The sequence below is a fragment of the Anabrus simplex genome, chromosome 1 (assembly GCF_040414725.1).
Source record: "Anabrus simplex isolate iqAnaSimp1 chromosome 1, ASM4041472v1, whole genome shotgun sequence".
In the NCBI taxonomy this organism is placed as follows: Eukaryota; Metazoa; Arthropoda; class Insecta; order Orthoptera; family Tettigoniidae; genus Anabrus; species Anabrus simplex.
This window is the reverse complement of record NC_090265.1, coordinates 1770971555-1770989040: the sequence shown is the minus strand read 5'-3', so window position 1 is coordinate 1770989040 and position 17486 is coordinate 1770971555. Positions and strand designations below refer to the sequence as shown.

The 17486-nt window shown below is 38.6% G+C and overlaps 1 protein-coding gene across 1 annotated transcript in view; it reads left to right on the top strand.

Moving 5' to 3' along the window:
- LOC136858795 (inhibitor of Bruton tyrosine kinase) overlaps nucleotides 1–17486 on the top strand; it is a 191820-nt gene that overhangs the window by 39439 nt on the left and 134895 nt on the right. Inside the window, exon 6 of the mRNA XM_067138609.2 lies at nucleotides 13559–13689. Coding sequence (XP_066994710.2) covers nucleotides 13559–13689 — 131 coding nt within the window. The remainder of the gene's footprint in view (nucleotides 1–13558; nucleotides 13690–17486) is intronic.

Genomic DNA, 17486 nt, shown 5'->3' with positions numbered 1-17486 from the left:
CAGGGTCGAAAGACTGGAGACGCGACAACACATGCCACTAACTTAGGTGAGTCTGTTGTTCTTGGATTTTGTGATGTTCTACAAGCCAATTACCCTAACGCAACATTCTCCTTATATTTTGATAACATCTTCACCTCCGTTAGGCTCCTTACCGAGCTTGGCAAGAGGGAATTGCATGGAACCGGGACCGTTAGAGAAAACAGAACTGAGAAATGTCTTTGACAGACGCTAAGACATTAGGAAAAGAAGCAAGAGGCACATATGATTCTCGTGTGGATGAAGACAGTGCCATAATTGCAGTGAAGTGGAAAGTCAATAACGTTGCGACTATGCTCTCTAATGAACATGGGGTACTACCACTTCAGCGAGCAAAGAGATATTCCTACATTGAAAGGAAGAAGATCGAAGTGAGTCAACCCTTTTTGTTTTCTAAATATAACAAGGGAATGGGCGGTGTTGACCAGCTGGGTAACAACGTTTCAAATTACAGGATCTCCATGAGAGGAAAAAAATGGTACATTCCAATTATTTTGTGGTTGCTGGATGTGTCGATGAACAACGCCTGGCTTCTGCATAGAAGGGTAGGGTTGTCCCCGGATGCTCTAGGATTTCGAAGAGCTGTAGTCCGAGCCTTGTTAACAATGTATGGTAAACCATGCCTGAGCTCCGGACCTCAACAACATTTGCAGTGTTTAGAAGGAGAGTTGAAGATCCAATCCGGACCAGTGCAGCTCAACATATTATTCTCACTGATCAGCTGCGTAGAAGATGTGCCCAGTGCTCCAACAGAACAGTGAAAGCCTGTAAGAAGTGTTCTGTTCCACTGCATGACAAGGTTTTGCAGCTTTCCGTCATATGTAATTCCTGTGTATTGTGAAACCTCAAAAAGTTTAAACAGTGAATGTGAAACAATTTTTAAAACTAATTCAGAACAAGTGAACTCTGAGTAGCAAGTGTTATTTGTAACTTTATTAGATAAGAATATACTTATTTTGTTCAAGATTATTCCTGCATTTAAAATAATTAACCATAAAATCTTGATCACAACTACATAAGAGGTCATGCCCACTGGGTCATTTTCGACCCATGCTATTTTCACCATACATAATACGCAATAACGTAAAATTTGTACTAATTGTTATGTTTGAGTCTCATATACAAAATATAAGCATAAATGACCAAAATTAGCGAAAAAAAAAAGTTACGGGCATAAATGGGTTAATATTATATGTTGATTTAATGTTTTTGGACTCCATAATAATCATAATAACATGGTTTAGAAGTGACAGAGGCCCTTTTATATGATGGTCACGCTATGTTGAAGGCCCAGAGTGGGTTAAGCCCATTTTTGATTTTGGAAGTCGAGCAGGACAAAACTCTGGCATGAGATAAAATTGAGTCGTACTGATGTTGATGATAAGAAATAGATGAATCCTGAGGCCTACGTCGATGTTATATTCCTCCAATTTCGGTGTTATGAGTGGCAGAAGAGTCCACGCACCGAGGATTAATAAATAAAATGTTTTGAAGAGTTCCAGTGGAATAAACGGACTTCAAATGAGAAGGAAGGAATAATTTAGCACTTACAGGGACTGGATGGAGATTCCCAGCTGCAAGGTGCCATGGGATTTGAGATTTGTCTTGGGATAACATGGTGTCCCCATAAATTATCGACAGTACGAAATGAAGTAAGGTTGCAGTTTGAATACCGTTATTGCGCCCCGACCGATGTGAAATTGGATATTGGTTGTTCATATGGGATTTAACATAAATGTGACTAGATTCTAAAGATTAGAAATTAACATTTCAAATTAATAATTAAATTATTATTTTTAAATGATTTATTTCGGATGATGTTGACGGAGCCTAGGGAAGTCTGCAGGCGAAATGACATAATAATGTCAAGTTAGACCATTAGGTTAGAGTCCCTTTGTTGTTTCCTTCAGTTAACGATAGTATATCTTGGTTAGGAACCCAGGGACGGTATTGTACTATCCCGGGTTGGTCTCATTTCATTGAAGGTGGAGGCGATGACATAATTCATGTGATCACGCCCACCTTGCCAACAGGTAAATGGTCTCGACCATAAGTGTTAGTGGTGTTATCATGAGGGTCGTGTTTCAACCCTCAGCAATCAATGGTTCTGCCACCCAAGTGAATGGATGCTCTATAGTGTCAAATTTATTATGTAAATTTTCAGGAATGATTTGCCAAATTATGGGCAAAATAAGGGTCAACAAATTTTTGTGTATGTTCCAGTTTATCTTTAAATAAAATGCTCGTAAAGCATTTGCAAGGAAACAGTTCCAAGTTCTTGTTCTTATAGAATAGTAACCCCTTGGTGACTGTTTAAAATATCCGTCCCCTTTCAATAGGATGGAGCTTCCCATTTTTTCTTGATCTGTTTGAATGCTTTTTTGTTTGTTTTTATCATGAGCCTTAACATTAATAATTTGAGTGCCCCATTCAACCCTGTAGTACTAATTAGATGGCGCCCATGTATTTAATGGGAGATTCTGTATCTTCATATTTTTTTAGGTGTTTATTATTTGCATTAGATTTGAACCATAACACCCCTGAGATAAATGCTAGTTCGGACTCGAGGCTTTGAGTGGGTGCAATACATACATTATATATTTACTTATGGGAACCTATTTCTAATTATCTGTTTTATTCGTCTTTTTTTTTTTCTTTGTAAGTGACAGATTAATCACCTTCAAGGGGGTGTTTGGAACACTTCTGCACATTTGATCTGATCGGAGCACCTAGAGACCTTGACCCCGCATTGCGCAGATATACCAACAAATAATCTTGTTACCGAGCAAGTTGACTGTGCTGTTAGGGACGCGCAGCTGTGAGCTTGCATTCAGGAGGTACTACTGTCTGTAGCCCTGATTATGGTTTTCCGTGGTTTCCAATTTTTATACCAAGCAAATGCTGGAGCTGTACTTTAATTAAGCCCACGGACGCTTCCTTCCCACTCCTAACCCTTTCCTATCCCATCGTTACTATAAAAACTATCTATGTCGGTAAAATGTAAAGCAGATTGTAAAAAAATAAAATAAAAATCTTGTTGAAAGACATTTGACTTCCTGGCACTCCTGAACATCAATGATGAGCTAATGAGTATGTACTGGACTCGGAAATAATTCCATTAACTTGAGTAAGCTCGTTCCTTTCCTTTCTCTTATTAATTGGCATTGAAAATTTGCAATAGGATAAACCGTTGTTTAATAGAAATAATTTTCTCGCCTATAATCAGGAGGAGGCCAGAAGGTCTAATAATGTGAAATAAAGATATAGCTTTCTACTTCGCTGTGAGAATGTTCAGCTTCTTCAGCATTTTTTCCTCATTTTTTTATTTGTGCTGGGTATCATCTTGCCTGCCATATAAGTTCAGAGAAGGAACCACTTCCTTATTCAACCTGTTGGCATGAATTGATACAGTTGGTAAGTTGAACATTGCACGAGATATTACGTGGATTGAAATTGAACGACAAAAATGGTTCGTACCCGAGTGTGGTTAAATTAGGATTCCTAAAATCCGATGACTGGAAATGTTTTGCTATATCGTATTTTAGCGTTATGGTACTTTTTAGTAAACTTCCACCTTTACAATGCAAATCTTTTACAGAGGAACCTCGATTCTCCGTTTTTTCGAGGGTCCATGAAAATAAAACGTACAACACGGGAAAACGGAAAATCCGGGAATGAATGAAAACCATCAACAATTTGGTTAAACATCACAAAAATGAAATATGTGTAATTATAATCTTACAAAAACTCCTAAACCAAACCAAACTACAGCCCCAATGGGCCTTTGCCTGCCAAGCGACCGCTGCTCAGCCTGAAGGCGTGAAGATTACGAGGTGACGCATGGTCAGTGTGACAAATCCTCTCGCCCGATATTCCTGGCTCTCTAGATTGGGGTCGCCATCTCACCATTAGATAGCTCCTCAATTAAAGGTAATCACGTAGGCTGAGTGGACCTAGAACCAGACCTGGTCGGAATCAAACCCGGGCCCTCTGGATGAGAGGCACGCATGTTAGAACGCGAAACCGCATTAATTACCGGTACGCGAGGTCAAAACCTTGGTACCTTATATTCAATTTTACAGGGGAATCTTTATCAGTTTCCCGTGAAAATTTCTTTCAGTTCAGCAACTTTGATTAGCCAAACTCTGAAAAATCTAATAACGCCAAGCCAAACAACAATCGACCACAAGTAGTTAATTCTCTCATCTAATAAAATAAAGCAAATTGCGAAAATGTATATGTCTATATATATAAAATACAATTTATTATAACTGAAGTGTGTAACTGTTCTAAAGAATCTACAAGATCCTAGTTACACACTTCATTTATATTAAATTGTATTTTATATATATACATTTTCGCAACCGAAACAATTACAGACTGGATCATTAAGCTATTCACCGAGTTCCGTCGGCATTTGAAAACACAGCGCCGGACATTGAATATGTTGCGCTGATCTTCAGGAGCTAGCAATTTGCTTCAATCAAGCAACTCGTCTTCGACTTCTACACAATTCTGGGACTTCATATTTACTAAATTGTATTGTGACTTCACGCCTGATAGTATATGCAGGCTGGCTCACTTAACTGTTCACCGCTTCTCGTAAACATTTTGAGACAGTGCCGAACTTTGCGTGTGTTGTGCTACTATTCAGAAGATTGCGCCTTAAGTGACTGACCTTCTACTTCTTCTAGATTTTACGATTTAAAATCACGCAGTGCCTATCCCCATTATCTTATATTGCTTCTTCAACTGTTTTTGTTAAAGACTCATTCTTTAATTTCTTAATTACCTATCCATTGTTTTTGCATTTTATTCGGCTGATGATGACCCAGAGTGGGGTCGAAACCGGTACCGCTCCCGCTTATAATTAAATAGGAATGTAACACCACATTTCTTATTTACTTGTATTGAATAGGTTGAACCTCGTTATTTGTTATTTCAGTTTAATTGTGATACAGTTCAATACGGAACATCATGAAATGATTATCTTTAAATGACAGGGAGTTAACGCCAAGATTCATAAAAATGTCATGTCCATCCTTTAGTGCGATACAGTTTATTAAAAAACGATTGATCGAGGATTTAGTGTTGATGGGACTGAAATTTGTGGACGGTTGATCCGGGAAATCGTTTCTTCGAGGAAGGATAATATGGAATTTTTACAACGTGATTTAATTACGATGCTCACGGGACGACGTAATTTGAATGCATATTCCGGGAAAACATAGTTTCCGGAAACGGATAATCGAGGTTCCACTATTTCTTTTTTTTAGAACATTATCTTATTGAAGCATGTTTCAACCTAATAAGGCACATCTTCAGCCACTGTTCAAAGATAATAAAAAAGAACAAGGATACATTAATACGCAGTAATAGACACTGATAATCCTAATGATTTGTTTTGTCCATGTGCCGATTAAAACATTAAACGTTGTCACTTTTGCTATGTATGCAACTTAAATTAAAATGTGTAAAATAAGTCACAAACACCATTATGACAATACATCCCTCATTTGTAAATCTTTAGGCAAAAAAATACACTGGTATATAGTTAATTACACATAACTGCAAGTTAGTGTCAGTTAAAATCTTGATGTGTTTATCTGATCTGAATTGCGTTGTACATTTCAGCTCGAGACAGCACACAGGCTGATCATAATAAGACAAGACCGGCGATGATACTTCTTCCACTTTAACATCTTTTGAAACCAAGCCCGGTATTCAGTTGGTGTACTTTTAAGAGAAGTTCCTCGTCATGAATCACAATTTTATAGATCTACAGCCTTCAGGAAAAAAGGGAGCTGAACTTTTCCTGTTTTTTTTCTCTTCAGTTTGTGATGTAATAAAACCTGTTCAGAGCTCATGATTAAAACACAAAAAAACACGCATGTCACACTGGCGATTCTTGTCTTTCTGGTGGTTACTTTCCTCAGCCCAGCAATTTAGTGAGCTCTGAATAATACTTGCTGGTTAAAGTTCTTGCATTGGTCATATTTGTTGGGAAAAGAGCCTAGAAGAGTAGAGGGTTGATATAGTGCCACACACCCACATCGCTAGCTTGTCATTAGATGTGGATACAAATATTTGTCTTGCATGGACTCCTTGTGTGGCTATTTCTGTTGCTAGATATATGGTTAGATCTACTCTGTGGACCAAAGTATAACAGTGATAACTCATCTTTTGTAAGAGGTATTGTCAAAGCCTTGTTCACTAGTATCATCTGGACTCTCGTCTTGTCATCACAGATAGTTCTTAAGGTTGGAGAGAATGTTGTATACTCATTCATTTATAATAATGTCAGCACCAAGATCTCGCTATCTGATGTCTGTAACATACATACTGTAGAACTTTGCAGCATCTTACAGGCTCCACAGTTTGTGTTAACACACGTGAGACTATTTTGTCACGTGTACTGGCTCTCTAAGCTCGTTGTAGTCTATAGACACACCCTTTACAGCAGATCCATGACAATTTAGCCAGGTTGTGTGATGCTGGTACCAGAATTATCTTCCTAGCAACATGAGGTTAGTGGGAAATAATTAGCAAAACAAAGTCTATTTAGGGAATAATAGAGCCTTCGTTTGTCAGGCTGTTTATGGGGATTGCTTGATTCACTTTATTTGGTTGTGAACAGTAGGTGGAACAACCTTCTTTGTTTTGGGTTCTTAAAACAGTGTTAAATAAAGATATAATTTGAGTCTAGTATTAATTAAATACCGGTACTAAAGCACCTCAAGACTGAGTCAGTACTTTCTGGTATGTATTGATGATGTCTTAGATAGGGTGATTCTGTTTGCTTCTCATGTGGGTTCTTCAGTAGTTTGATTCTTTAGGTGTACTATCTCCTAATTTCATCTGAAAGTAGACACTTTCATTATGTACTGTTTTATAAACTTTGTATAATCATATCTTACAACAGACCTATGCTTCATATAATACTGGAATATGTTATTCATGATGTATATTTTGGGTTTATGCCTGTAATGAACTATATAAACATTCTCAATGTGTTTCAAAAGGAACTTTGCCTTTCTTCATCAGTAGAAAACAGAAAAAATGAAACATGACGCATCAAAGGTTGCCGAGAGAAAGCAACAAGGAAATTAAAATGGTGCGCTAAGATGTAATAGGGATGCCATTTTAGCCTCATGCTAGGGACAACGAAAGGCAACAGTAAAGCATCATTTTCTGATGGTTCTGATAATGGGTAGCCATGATTCATTGAGGTTGTAGCCTGTATCTCCCACTGGTGTCTGGTTGGCCATTTTTGTTCTGTACTTAACATCTCTTCAACATGTACTACATGTATGTAACATGGCGTAATAGATTAAAAGTCGATTTAGATTACAATGCGTCGTGAAAATTCAATATTCATTAACTCGTTCTTGGTTGCCAGTGTTTTTCCTTAGTGTGCCCAAATTTGCGTGAATATACTGCACTATTTTATATACAGAGTGCGGCATAAGTCAGTTAACCGAAAATGTATTATGTACAGTGTATTGTAGCTTTAATGTTTTATACAAAATAATTATCTTACAGAAATCATACTAAATTGTTCAAAGTGATCTCCATTGTTATCTAGACATTTAACACATTGTTTAAATACCAATTTACATATCTTGTCACAATTCCCCATTTTTAACCAAAAATATTTTGAAATTCTTCAGTCAACCTTAAATTCTGTAGGTGTTCTATACAATAACAAATCATTTACTTTAACACAATCACAATTTTATTAATACAATTCAACACCATCTTCAAAACTACAACCAAGGAAAACAACATAGAACAAAACACTGTCTTTCTTCTGCTGGAAATCGATTACTCGCAAAAGGTATAACTTGTGTTCTCCACATTCTCCCACCTTGCAAAATGCAGTTTTGCAACACATCGACAACTGAAAATTATACCCTTACACTGCACTCATAGATGTGAGTCACTATAAGTCTAGTTTCTTGAGTGCTCGAACGGCTCTACCACAGCGAGTCTTGAATTCACTCCTGGAGTCACTACTGGTAATATCTTTGTTGATTACGGCCGCACCTGGGCAACCACAGCGAGTCTTGAAGTCACTCCCCTTTTCAGTTCTGGAGTCACTAGTAGGAACATCTTCGTTGATTGCTGCCTCTCCTGTGCAGTGTTGTGAAGCATCGGTAAAATCCTTCTTCCCAAGACAGTTTATCTCTAGAAGATAAAGTCTTTGTACTGGACGAAGCAAGACACCAGTTGCTGTCTTAATCCTACCCAGACGAGTTACATTATCTCTTCCAGGTAACAGCTCCACCACTCTTCCTAAGGACCAGTCGATTCACTTCTTGTCATCGCTCTTCACCAACACGATATCTCCAAATTGGATGGATCCCCGTTGCTCTTGGCTCTGTGATTGAAGAAATCCCAAGTATTCTTGTTTGAAACGCTTTCTAAGGCTCTCTCGAACAGCTTGTAGATAACGCCATCTGTCGTTCAAACTGCAAGATTGAACTTGGTCCAAGTCGGTTACATCATTACCCTCTAGATTCTGTAGGAACATGGAGGGGCGTAGTGGCTTGAGTTTGTCTTCTTCAGAAACGTAAGTTAGAGGTCGGTTGTTCATCAGATTCTCACAATCACACAAAAGAGTGCACATTTCTTCATAATTTAGACAAGCCTTTCCCAAAATTACAGTGTAGCAAATCCTTTAAAATCCGAATAAGTCTTTCCCAGAATCCTCCCCACCAGGCTGCCGTGGGAGGGTTCAGCTTCCAGGTAATTTTCAGAAGACTGCATGTCTTCTCTATTTCAGTCCAATCCAATTGTTCCAGGGCCCTACGAAGTCCTGTGAAATTTGTCCCATTGTTAGAATGAATGGTATTCACTCTTCCTCTTCTTGCCACAAATCTGCAAGAGCTTGGACATAAGCTACCGTACTAAGTGGAGTGATCAACTCTAAATGCACAGTCTGATAAACCACACAAGTGAAAATAACAATCCATCCCCTTTCTGCACCTTGTAGGATTACAGGGCCTGCTAGGTCTGTACCAGTGATCTGGAAAGTACTTGATGCCTTGATTCGATCCTGTGGTAATGGAGAGAAAGGTACTTCCAAAGCTTTAGCAGAGTTATGACTCAGATCACACATCTCCGAACAACTGCTGCCACCGTTCTTCTTCCTCCAAGAATCCAAACCCTTTGGCGCAACAAAACAAGTAGCGTGTGTGTCCCAGCATGATTATGAAAATAATGAAACTGTTCAATCATTCTTTCAACCATTACCTGTCTTGATGGAAGTACAATTGGATAGGTGTATTCTGGAGTGTTGTCAGAATCAACAACTCTTCATTTCAGGCGAAGAATTCCTTCGTTATCTGTGAACACCTGCAGATTCTTCAATTGTGCCTTTCTTCTTCATAAAGAGTTTCACTCTGGATAAGGAAGAACAGCTCCTTGTCAGCATAGAGAAATTCTTCGCTACCAATTTCTGTAGATACATGATCCCTATGATTACACTATCTGCATCTCGAAATCCAGGCAATAGTGTATCCAGAAAATCGTGAGCTTAGTTGCAGTAAGATCGTTTTCACAACAGTGATCTTGGCAGTTACAACTGTTTTCCTTCTTTCCCTGTTGACTTCTTCCAATACTGGTTCAGGACGGTTAGAGATCCATTCTTCCTCTTTACTTTTAAGCCAAGAGGGGCTCTCCCACTGGCAGGATCTCCATGGGTGTGCAGGTGAACATCCTCAAGGCAGCAGGTCTGCTGAGTTGAGACTGCCCGGAACGTGGCTCCTTGTATCAGCCTTACTGTACTCGTGAATCTCCTTTACCCGATTCTCTACAAACACAGACCAATGTCCTTTGTTTTCTATCCAGGATAAGACTACTGTTGAATCGGACCAAAACACTGTGTGTATATTATCCCGATGTAGGCATCGCAGGCTCAGCCGAGACATCCTAACTCCAAGGAGCGCACCCATCAGTTCGAGATGAGGTAGTGTTAGTTCCTTGAGAGGTGCCACTCTAGATTTAGCCATCAGAAGGCTCAGTTTAATTTTGTTTTCATCTTCTGTCCTCAGAAATATACAACAACCAAACGCCCTTTTACTGGCGTCGACAAATACACGCAATGAGCTGTTGTCATTCAGGAAAATCCTTCTAGGTATCTGGCAGTCATGTGGGTATTGTAGCTGCTGGTTCCATCGAAGGAATTCTTCACAAATATCTTCTGGTAAAACCTCATCCCATCCTATCTTCTTTTGCCACGTCTTCTGTAGAATGAGTTTGGGAATTAGGGTTACTGGGGCCGAAAATCCAACCGGATCAAATATTTTCTGCACACTGGAGAGTACCACCCTTCGGGTTACCAAACCTGTAGTTGTGCTGAAGTTGCATCCAAGTTCATCTACGTCACAATACCATCAAAATCTCTCAGTTGTGCCAACATTATAATCTGAGGATTTCACCCATCCCCTCAAATTGAAACCTGCAGAGGACATAATTCTTGTGCCTTTAAAATAAATGGCCCAATCTCTTCTTTTGGAACAACTCCAGTAAGACAGTTGTCCACATAAAATGCATGTTTCAATTTATTAGCTACTTCCTTCAAATGAGTTCGAGCACCATCCAGAAGGTGGTTCAGTACTGAAGCCAATAAGAAGGGACTGGAACAGACACCGAAAACCACCCTGCAATGTCTAAAAGTGGCGACCTTTCCCTTATCCCACCAAAGAAAATGGAGCATATCTCTATCTTCAAGGATCAGTTATAATCTGCAGGAAGGCCTTTCCTATATCATCAATTAGACCTATAGGGTAGGTTCGGATATTGGTGAGTACGGATGGAACAAGGTCAATGAGGTTTGGTCCAGGTTTGAGGCACTTCTTTAAAGAATTACTATTCCTGTCCTTGTTGCAAGCATCAAACACTGGCCTAATCTTTGTAATGCCACTGTCTTTCAGCACAGCTCGGTGAGGCAGATAATGCGTAGGTCCATACGAAACCTTGTTTGCAACGACTTCAATGATCCCTTTATTTTGCCATTCCTGAAACACTTCATCATAATCCTGAAATTTCTGTATTCCTCGTAACTTTCTTGAAGTGCTCAACAGTCGTTTCTCAGTAACTTCACTATTTGATTCCAGAGAAGTACAACCGTCAATCCAAGGTAGTTTAAAATGTAGCATCCAGATGCTTCTTCTCTCTTCACAGTCTTATCGAAGAACATCTTGACCTGTTGTTCCCTCACTTCCTTTTTGATCTGTTTGTCAGGATCTTTTATACCCATAGCTTCAATTTCCCACAAATCCGTTACTGTTGTTAAGTCAATGTAAGTAGAGTGTAAGATGAGGCAGTTGGTGAGGTGGTCTCAGAAGGGCCCATAAATGTCCACCCCAAACAAGTTCTCACAGCCACCAGATTCTTGTATACATGCACAAACTCTGGCGTGATTATCTGAGCCCAGACATCAGCTCCTAACAATACCTGTATGTCACTAGCACTGTTATCACACTGTCTAACATCAGTAAGTTCAACTCCCTTATCCTTCAGTAAATTAAACAAGTTAGCACCAACTAGGGGAGCACTACCACAAATGCAATGAGAGCCTAACACATCTGTTTTCCTCGTTCATACCCAACAGAGTTATTGGATAGGACTCGAAGCAAACAGGTGCCGTTTTCCTACCTCCAAACAATTCTTAACTTAAGGTTACCTTTCCTGTTCGTTCCAACTCTAATTTCTTAGCACATGACTTCTAAATGTAGCTTTTCTATGATCAACTGTCACAAAGAACTCTCACTCTGTGTGTGGATCCACCAACAACTACCTTAGCAACTAAAGTCTGCAGATAGGTCACTCATCCTTCGTTACTACCTGCTATCATGCTAATTGTATTTGAAACTGAATCGTCTTTAGGTTCATCTGTGGTTGTCTTCTCACACATCAAAGTGTAATGTTTCCCTCTGCAAAACGGACACTTCACAAACATCTTACACTTAGCACTGACATGTCCCTGTCTTAGACACCTAAAACAAGCCCCCTTTTTCTTTAATGTCCCTTGGCGTTGCTCTAGAGAACAATCAATAGCTACAGCACATTCTTGGGAAGGCTGTGTGGTTCTGCTACAAAACATGCATGGTATTTCTCTGTTGTTCTTGTTTCCTTTACTAACTGAAACATCCTCTACTGAAACTAAAGCAGCTGCTGAAGGCACTTCCTCTTCTTATTCTTGATTTTATCTTGCTTAACACGATCTACCCTCTCATCAGCTTCAAAAGAACCTTGGCTTTGTAGTAAAATCCTTGTCCTTCAGTATCTCCCACATTAAAAAATCACATGGTGTGGGGTCGGGTGATCGCGGAGTTCAGTCGATTTTACCCCGCCTCCTATCCACTCTTCCAAATTCTCATCTAAAAAAGAATGGACGTTCAATCTGTAGTGCAGTGGAGCACCATCTTGCTGCCAAATATGGTTGTTTAGTACTACTTCTAGTTCAATCATAACTTCTCTTAACATTTCAAGATACCTTTCTGCAGTCACGGTCCCTTAGAAAAAATAAGGGACTATCACTCCTTTGCTGCATGTACTGGCCCAAACAGTAACTCCAGGAACATTTAACTCCTTCTCAATAACAAATCGTGGATTTTCAGAAGACTAATACACGCAGTTGTGTTTGTTAACCCTTTCATTTAACTTGCTTCATCAGACCACAGATTTGTTTTGTAAAAGTTAGAATCACTTTCACTGCGAATCACATACTACTCAAAGAATTCACATCTTTGATCAGGATTGTCCTCATTTAGGGCATGTAGTAATGTAGGCTTTAGATGTAATGTTTTTAACATTCTACTTAAACTTCTTCCAGAAAATAGTAATTCCTTAGAAGCTCTTCTTGCAGATTTCTTAGGTGATTGAATGAATACCTCTGCAACGAGCTGCAGATTTTCTTCAATAGTTATTGATGTTGGGCGGCCACTACGTGGTAAGTCATCTACCGAACCTGTTGCCTGGAACCTTCCATTTAATTTGAAGCCTGCATGGTGGCTGTGTGTGCAAGAACTTTTCAATGAAAGATCATTTAGATCTTCATAATTTTGATCAAATTTTCACCACATCTGTATAGCAAACATGGACTGTTCTTTAGACAATTTTCTATTAATAATGTAAACATTTCATACTAATAATGAATAACAACGAATACATAAATGAGGCCAAGTGTCAGATAGTCACTTATTAACAAAACCAGTCCTGCCAACCCTCTTTACATAAATTTCTCTGCGCACTTGATTCGTGGCTACTACATTAATTAGCGAAAATATGACCATCGACAAAGTGTGCAACGGTTAACTGACTTATGCTGCACCCTGTATTATGTTCTAAAGGTAAATGAATGTTCTTATGTAATGTCTAGATGGTTTGGTTTGTGTAAAGTTGATGAGGCTATTTGTTTAATATAAATAATGTAGTCTAATCTGTCCTCCATCCTAGTTTCCTTTGATGATTCGTGATCACGGAAAGGGTATATTAACATTGAGTATCTTTACAGGTTTCTACTTTGTCGCACAAAGACCATGAAATTACTCATGTGGTCGCTAGTGATGGTGCTACAGTTGTGGCAGTGAAGAAAGGTGATATATATGTTCTGCATCAATACCAGTGCAGAAAAATTGCCTCCAAGTATGTATACCTGATTTTACATTGGAGTTTCAAACTCTCATGGATCTGTTAAGAGCTACAATATATAATTTTAGATAGGTTCTTTCAGCATCCCTTGCTTGAAGGACTCGAATTTTAAATGATCAATATCCTGTTTCAAGATGTATATCTTTTTGCTTACCTTCTTGTAAATTTCACTGTGCTAGCTTGCAAGTGAAATGGTGGGAATATACTAATGTTAAAATTATTTTACTTTGTCCCCCTGTGAGTGGAGGGGGTAGGGTTGCCAGATGTACGGTTTGCTCGGAACATTCATATATTTTTATTATTTTGATTTCTTATTTTGTTCCACATAGCCAAATGTTTTAAATTAACATGGTTTATATGAAATTAATTTCATTATATTGGTCTATATTGATGATCGAGTACTTTCGACAGGATGGGCAGGTCCGCCTATTCAATACCACATGTTATACTATTATTGTTTCTTACAGGGGTGCAAGTTATCACTGATTCTCTTTTTGTTATTTATAAATGATATACTACAGGCCAATGGTGGAGAGAGGTGGGCTTGTCCAGTATTAGGAAATCTAGAAATATCTGGCTTGATCAGTGGACGCACCAAATACGACAAGCGAAATGGAAAGGCCTAGCAGCACTTTCAGTAATAAAGATTCTAGAAAGTAAGTTCCTGAATATAGATTATAAGATTCAAAAATTGTTTTTTCAAGCTGTAGTAAAGAGCAGAATGTTATATGGTTCTGTGATATGGGGAGAAGCAGTGAGTGAGAAGCTGAACCAAATAGTAAGTAAGTTTAGCAAAATTGTAATGGGACTGCCATACTGTACAGCACATTATGGTGCAAGACTAATGTGTGATGAGTATATTCAAGTAGACATTTTAAAGAAAATTATAAGTTATTGGTTAAGGCTAAAAAAAGGAGAGGGGGGCTGCTCTTGCAGAGGGCATATCAACACCAAAGGGACAATATGTCCGAATATTGTTAGTTAAGTAAGGTGAAAAATATTTTAGAGAGGTTAGAATTAGGTAAGTATTGGAAGATAGGCATGGTTACGGGAGAGGCTATACTATGGAAGGAAGGTCAAGGATATTCAAAGACAGTTGCTGGAGTCTGAGTGCAGGAGCAAGCCAACTCTCTCTGTATTTAATATGATAAACCAGGAAACTAATGTAAGGATAAGTAATGTCAACAGAAGAGAAAGAAGAGTGCTTATATGGTGGATGATGGGAATCCACAAAAACAAGGGATGGGTAAGGGAAAAGGACAATGCAAGATGTGTGTTATGTGGGGAAATAAGAGTAGAATTTCATCTCCTAAAAGTATGTAAAGAAACTACAGTGATTAGAATTTTTTTTTCAGGAATAGTGAACCAGTGATTCTGTATGGGGTGGAAACAGCAACACTAATGAACCTGGAAAAACTACTAAAGATTGAAAGGAGAATATTAAGGAGGTTTTACGGCCCATGGGTGGTAGAGCGAAACTACAGATTACTATGGAATGAGATTTACAAAAGAACAGACGACCTGGAAACAACAATAAGGGAAAGACGGCTGCGATACTATGGACACATGGTCAGAATTAATCCAGCAAGGTTAAATAAACAAATTTTAAATAAAATATACTACTTGAAGAGCCAGTGGGGATATGCCAAACAGATGAAGGAAGAACTCAGGAGGTTAGGAATTACAGATGAAGAATGTCATGATAGAGACCAATTCAGGAAAAGACTTTCCAACATAAAAGTTCTTGTGGAAGAAAAGAAAGAGCGCAGAGAGGGAAGATGGACTGAAGAGAGAAAAGCACAACATTCTGAAAGAATGAAGGCACTGTGGAGAAAGAGGAAGGAAGAAGGGATTATAAGAAGGAAGTGAAGTGGTATTGGCTTGGTCCTAAGTTTGGCCGGTTCGCAAGAAAGAAAGAAAGAAAGAAAGAAAGAAAGAACTATTAGTTTTAAGTCATAAAGAGAAGGATAGTAAAATTATAAGATGGATGAATAATGAATGGAATAATCCTAGTAATGTAAGTAAATACTTAGTTGTAGTTAGAAATATGTGTATACGAACGTTACAGGAAAGGACAAGTGATAGTACTTAGCTGTAAGCAAACAGTAGTAGATTATTGGACGAGGGATAAAAGAGTAGACAAGGGTAGGAAAGTTATGTAAGTGAAGTGAGGGAATTATGTATTAAGAAAATAAAGGAAGTGGACATGTTATTAGTGAGTAAGAGACACTTGGACACAGAGGAGACTTGTTGTGTATGAGTACTGCAGTGTATTAGTACAATGTTGTAATGATCCGGGGCACTATAACTCAGCAAGCATACAGGAGGGAAGTTGTATCAGTAAACGGTCTTAGCTAGACAAGACACGCTGATTCAGCCAAGGTTTAACATGTATATAACTTTTGCCGTTTGCTGTACTAATCAATTATTGATGCAATCCATTATTTAGTTTATGCATAGGTCTGTTGTAAATGGAGGATAACTCTGTACAGACTTATATAAAATATAAAATAAGTATAAATATGATTTTTTCTTCTTTTATGGCTTCATAGGATCACTTTAGTTAGTCCATCGTTCAGGTCTCTTGGAAAGTATTGTTCGGGCTTTGTGGTCCTCCCAGTACTTCTTCAAATGCTCCGATCTTTGTGCCCTTTCCTCGGTTGAAAATATGCGTGTTGTTGGTTTGTTTCGTGTAAGGGTAAAATGGAGGTTTGTTTTCTTGAGTTTTGTATTCAGTTTGATCTTTTTTGTGGTGTCTTCTGTTGTAAGGCCTATTTCCTTCAGATATCCTCTTACTTCTCTGATCCATTTACATCCTGTTGTGGTATTTTTTTGAGACGAGATTGTGTTGTACTAGTTGTTTCAGAAGTCTTGAATCCTGCATCCTCATGATATGTCCAAAGAATCCCAGTCTCCTATAACGCATAGTATCTGTAATGGGTTCTCACACTTTGTACTCGACTTTGTTAGGTATTATCTGCCACTGTCCATTTTTTGTTGATGCAGGTTCTTCCAATCCTTTCAGTTTTCTGAAGTCTGTCAGTCTTTGATTATTCAGGTGAAAAAGTGTTTCTGCTGCATATGTAGCTTCCGGTTTTATAACTGTGTTGTAGTGTTTTATTTTTTGCATTTATTGATAGACATTTCTTATTGTTTATGATACATCGGGACTAGTTTCGACCTTTCCTTTACGTCATCTTCAGCCTAGATACCTCGTTACGGGCGAGTTGGCCGTGCGATTAGGGGCGCGCAGCTGTGAGCTCGCATCCGGTAGATAGTGGGTTCAAATCCCACTGTCGGCAGCCCTGAAGATGGTTTTCCGTGGTTTCTCATTTTCACACCAGGCAAATGCGGAGGCTGTACCTTAAGGCCACGGCCGCTTTCTTCTCATTCCTAGGCCTTTATGTCCCATCATCTCCATAAGACCTATCTGTGTCGGTGTGACGTAAAAGCAAATAGCAAAAAAACAAAAGATATATCGTTTGGGGAAGATATAACATGCACACACACTAAATTTATTCTAATATGTCACATGTAGTATGTCTACAACTATTAACATTCATTAACTTCAAAGTCCATGTAAGTTGATGTACTCTATTTACTTGTGTATTAGACCCCTTTTTCTTCAACTTTTACAGCCAAGAAAAGTAGGGGAGTGGGAGTTCCAATGTGTGATAACCTCAAATTTTGTGCAGTGAACACATGGCTTCTAGGCTATAAGGAGCTATAAATTATACATGTAAACATTCTGCACTATTTAACAAACTTATGAATGTATTTGAGTTATACTG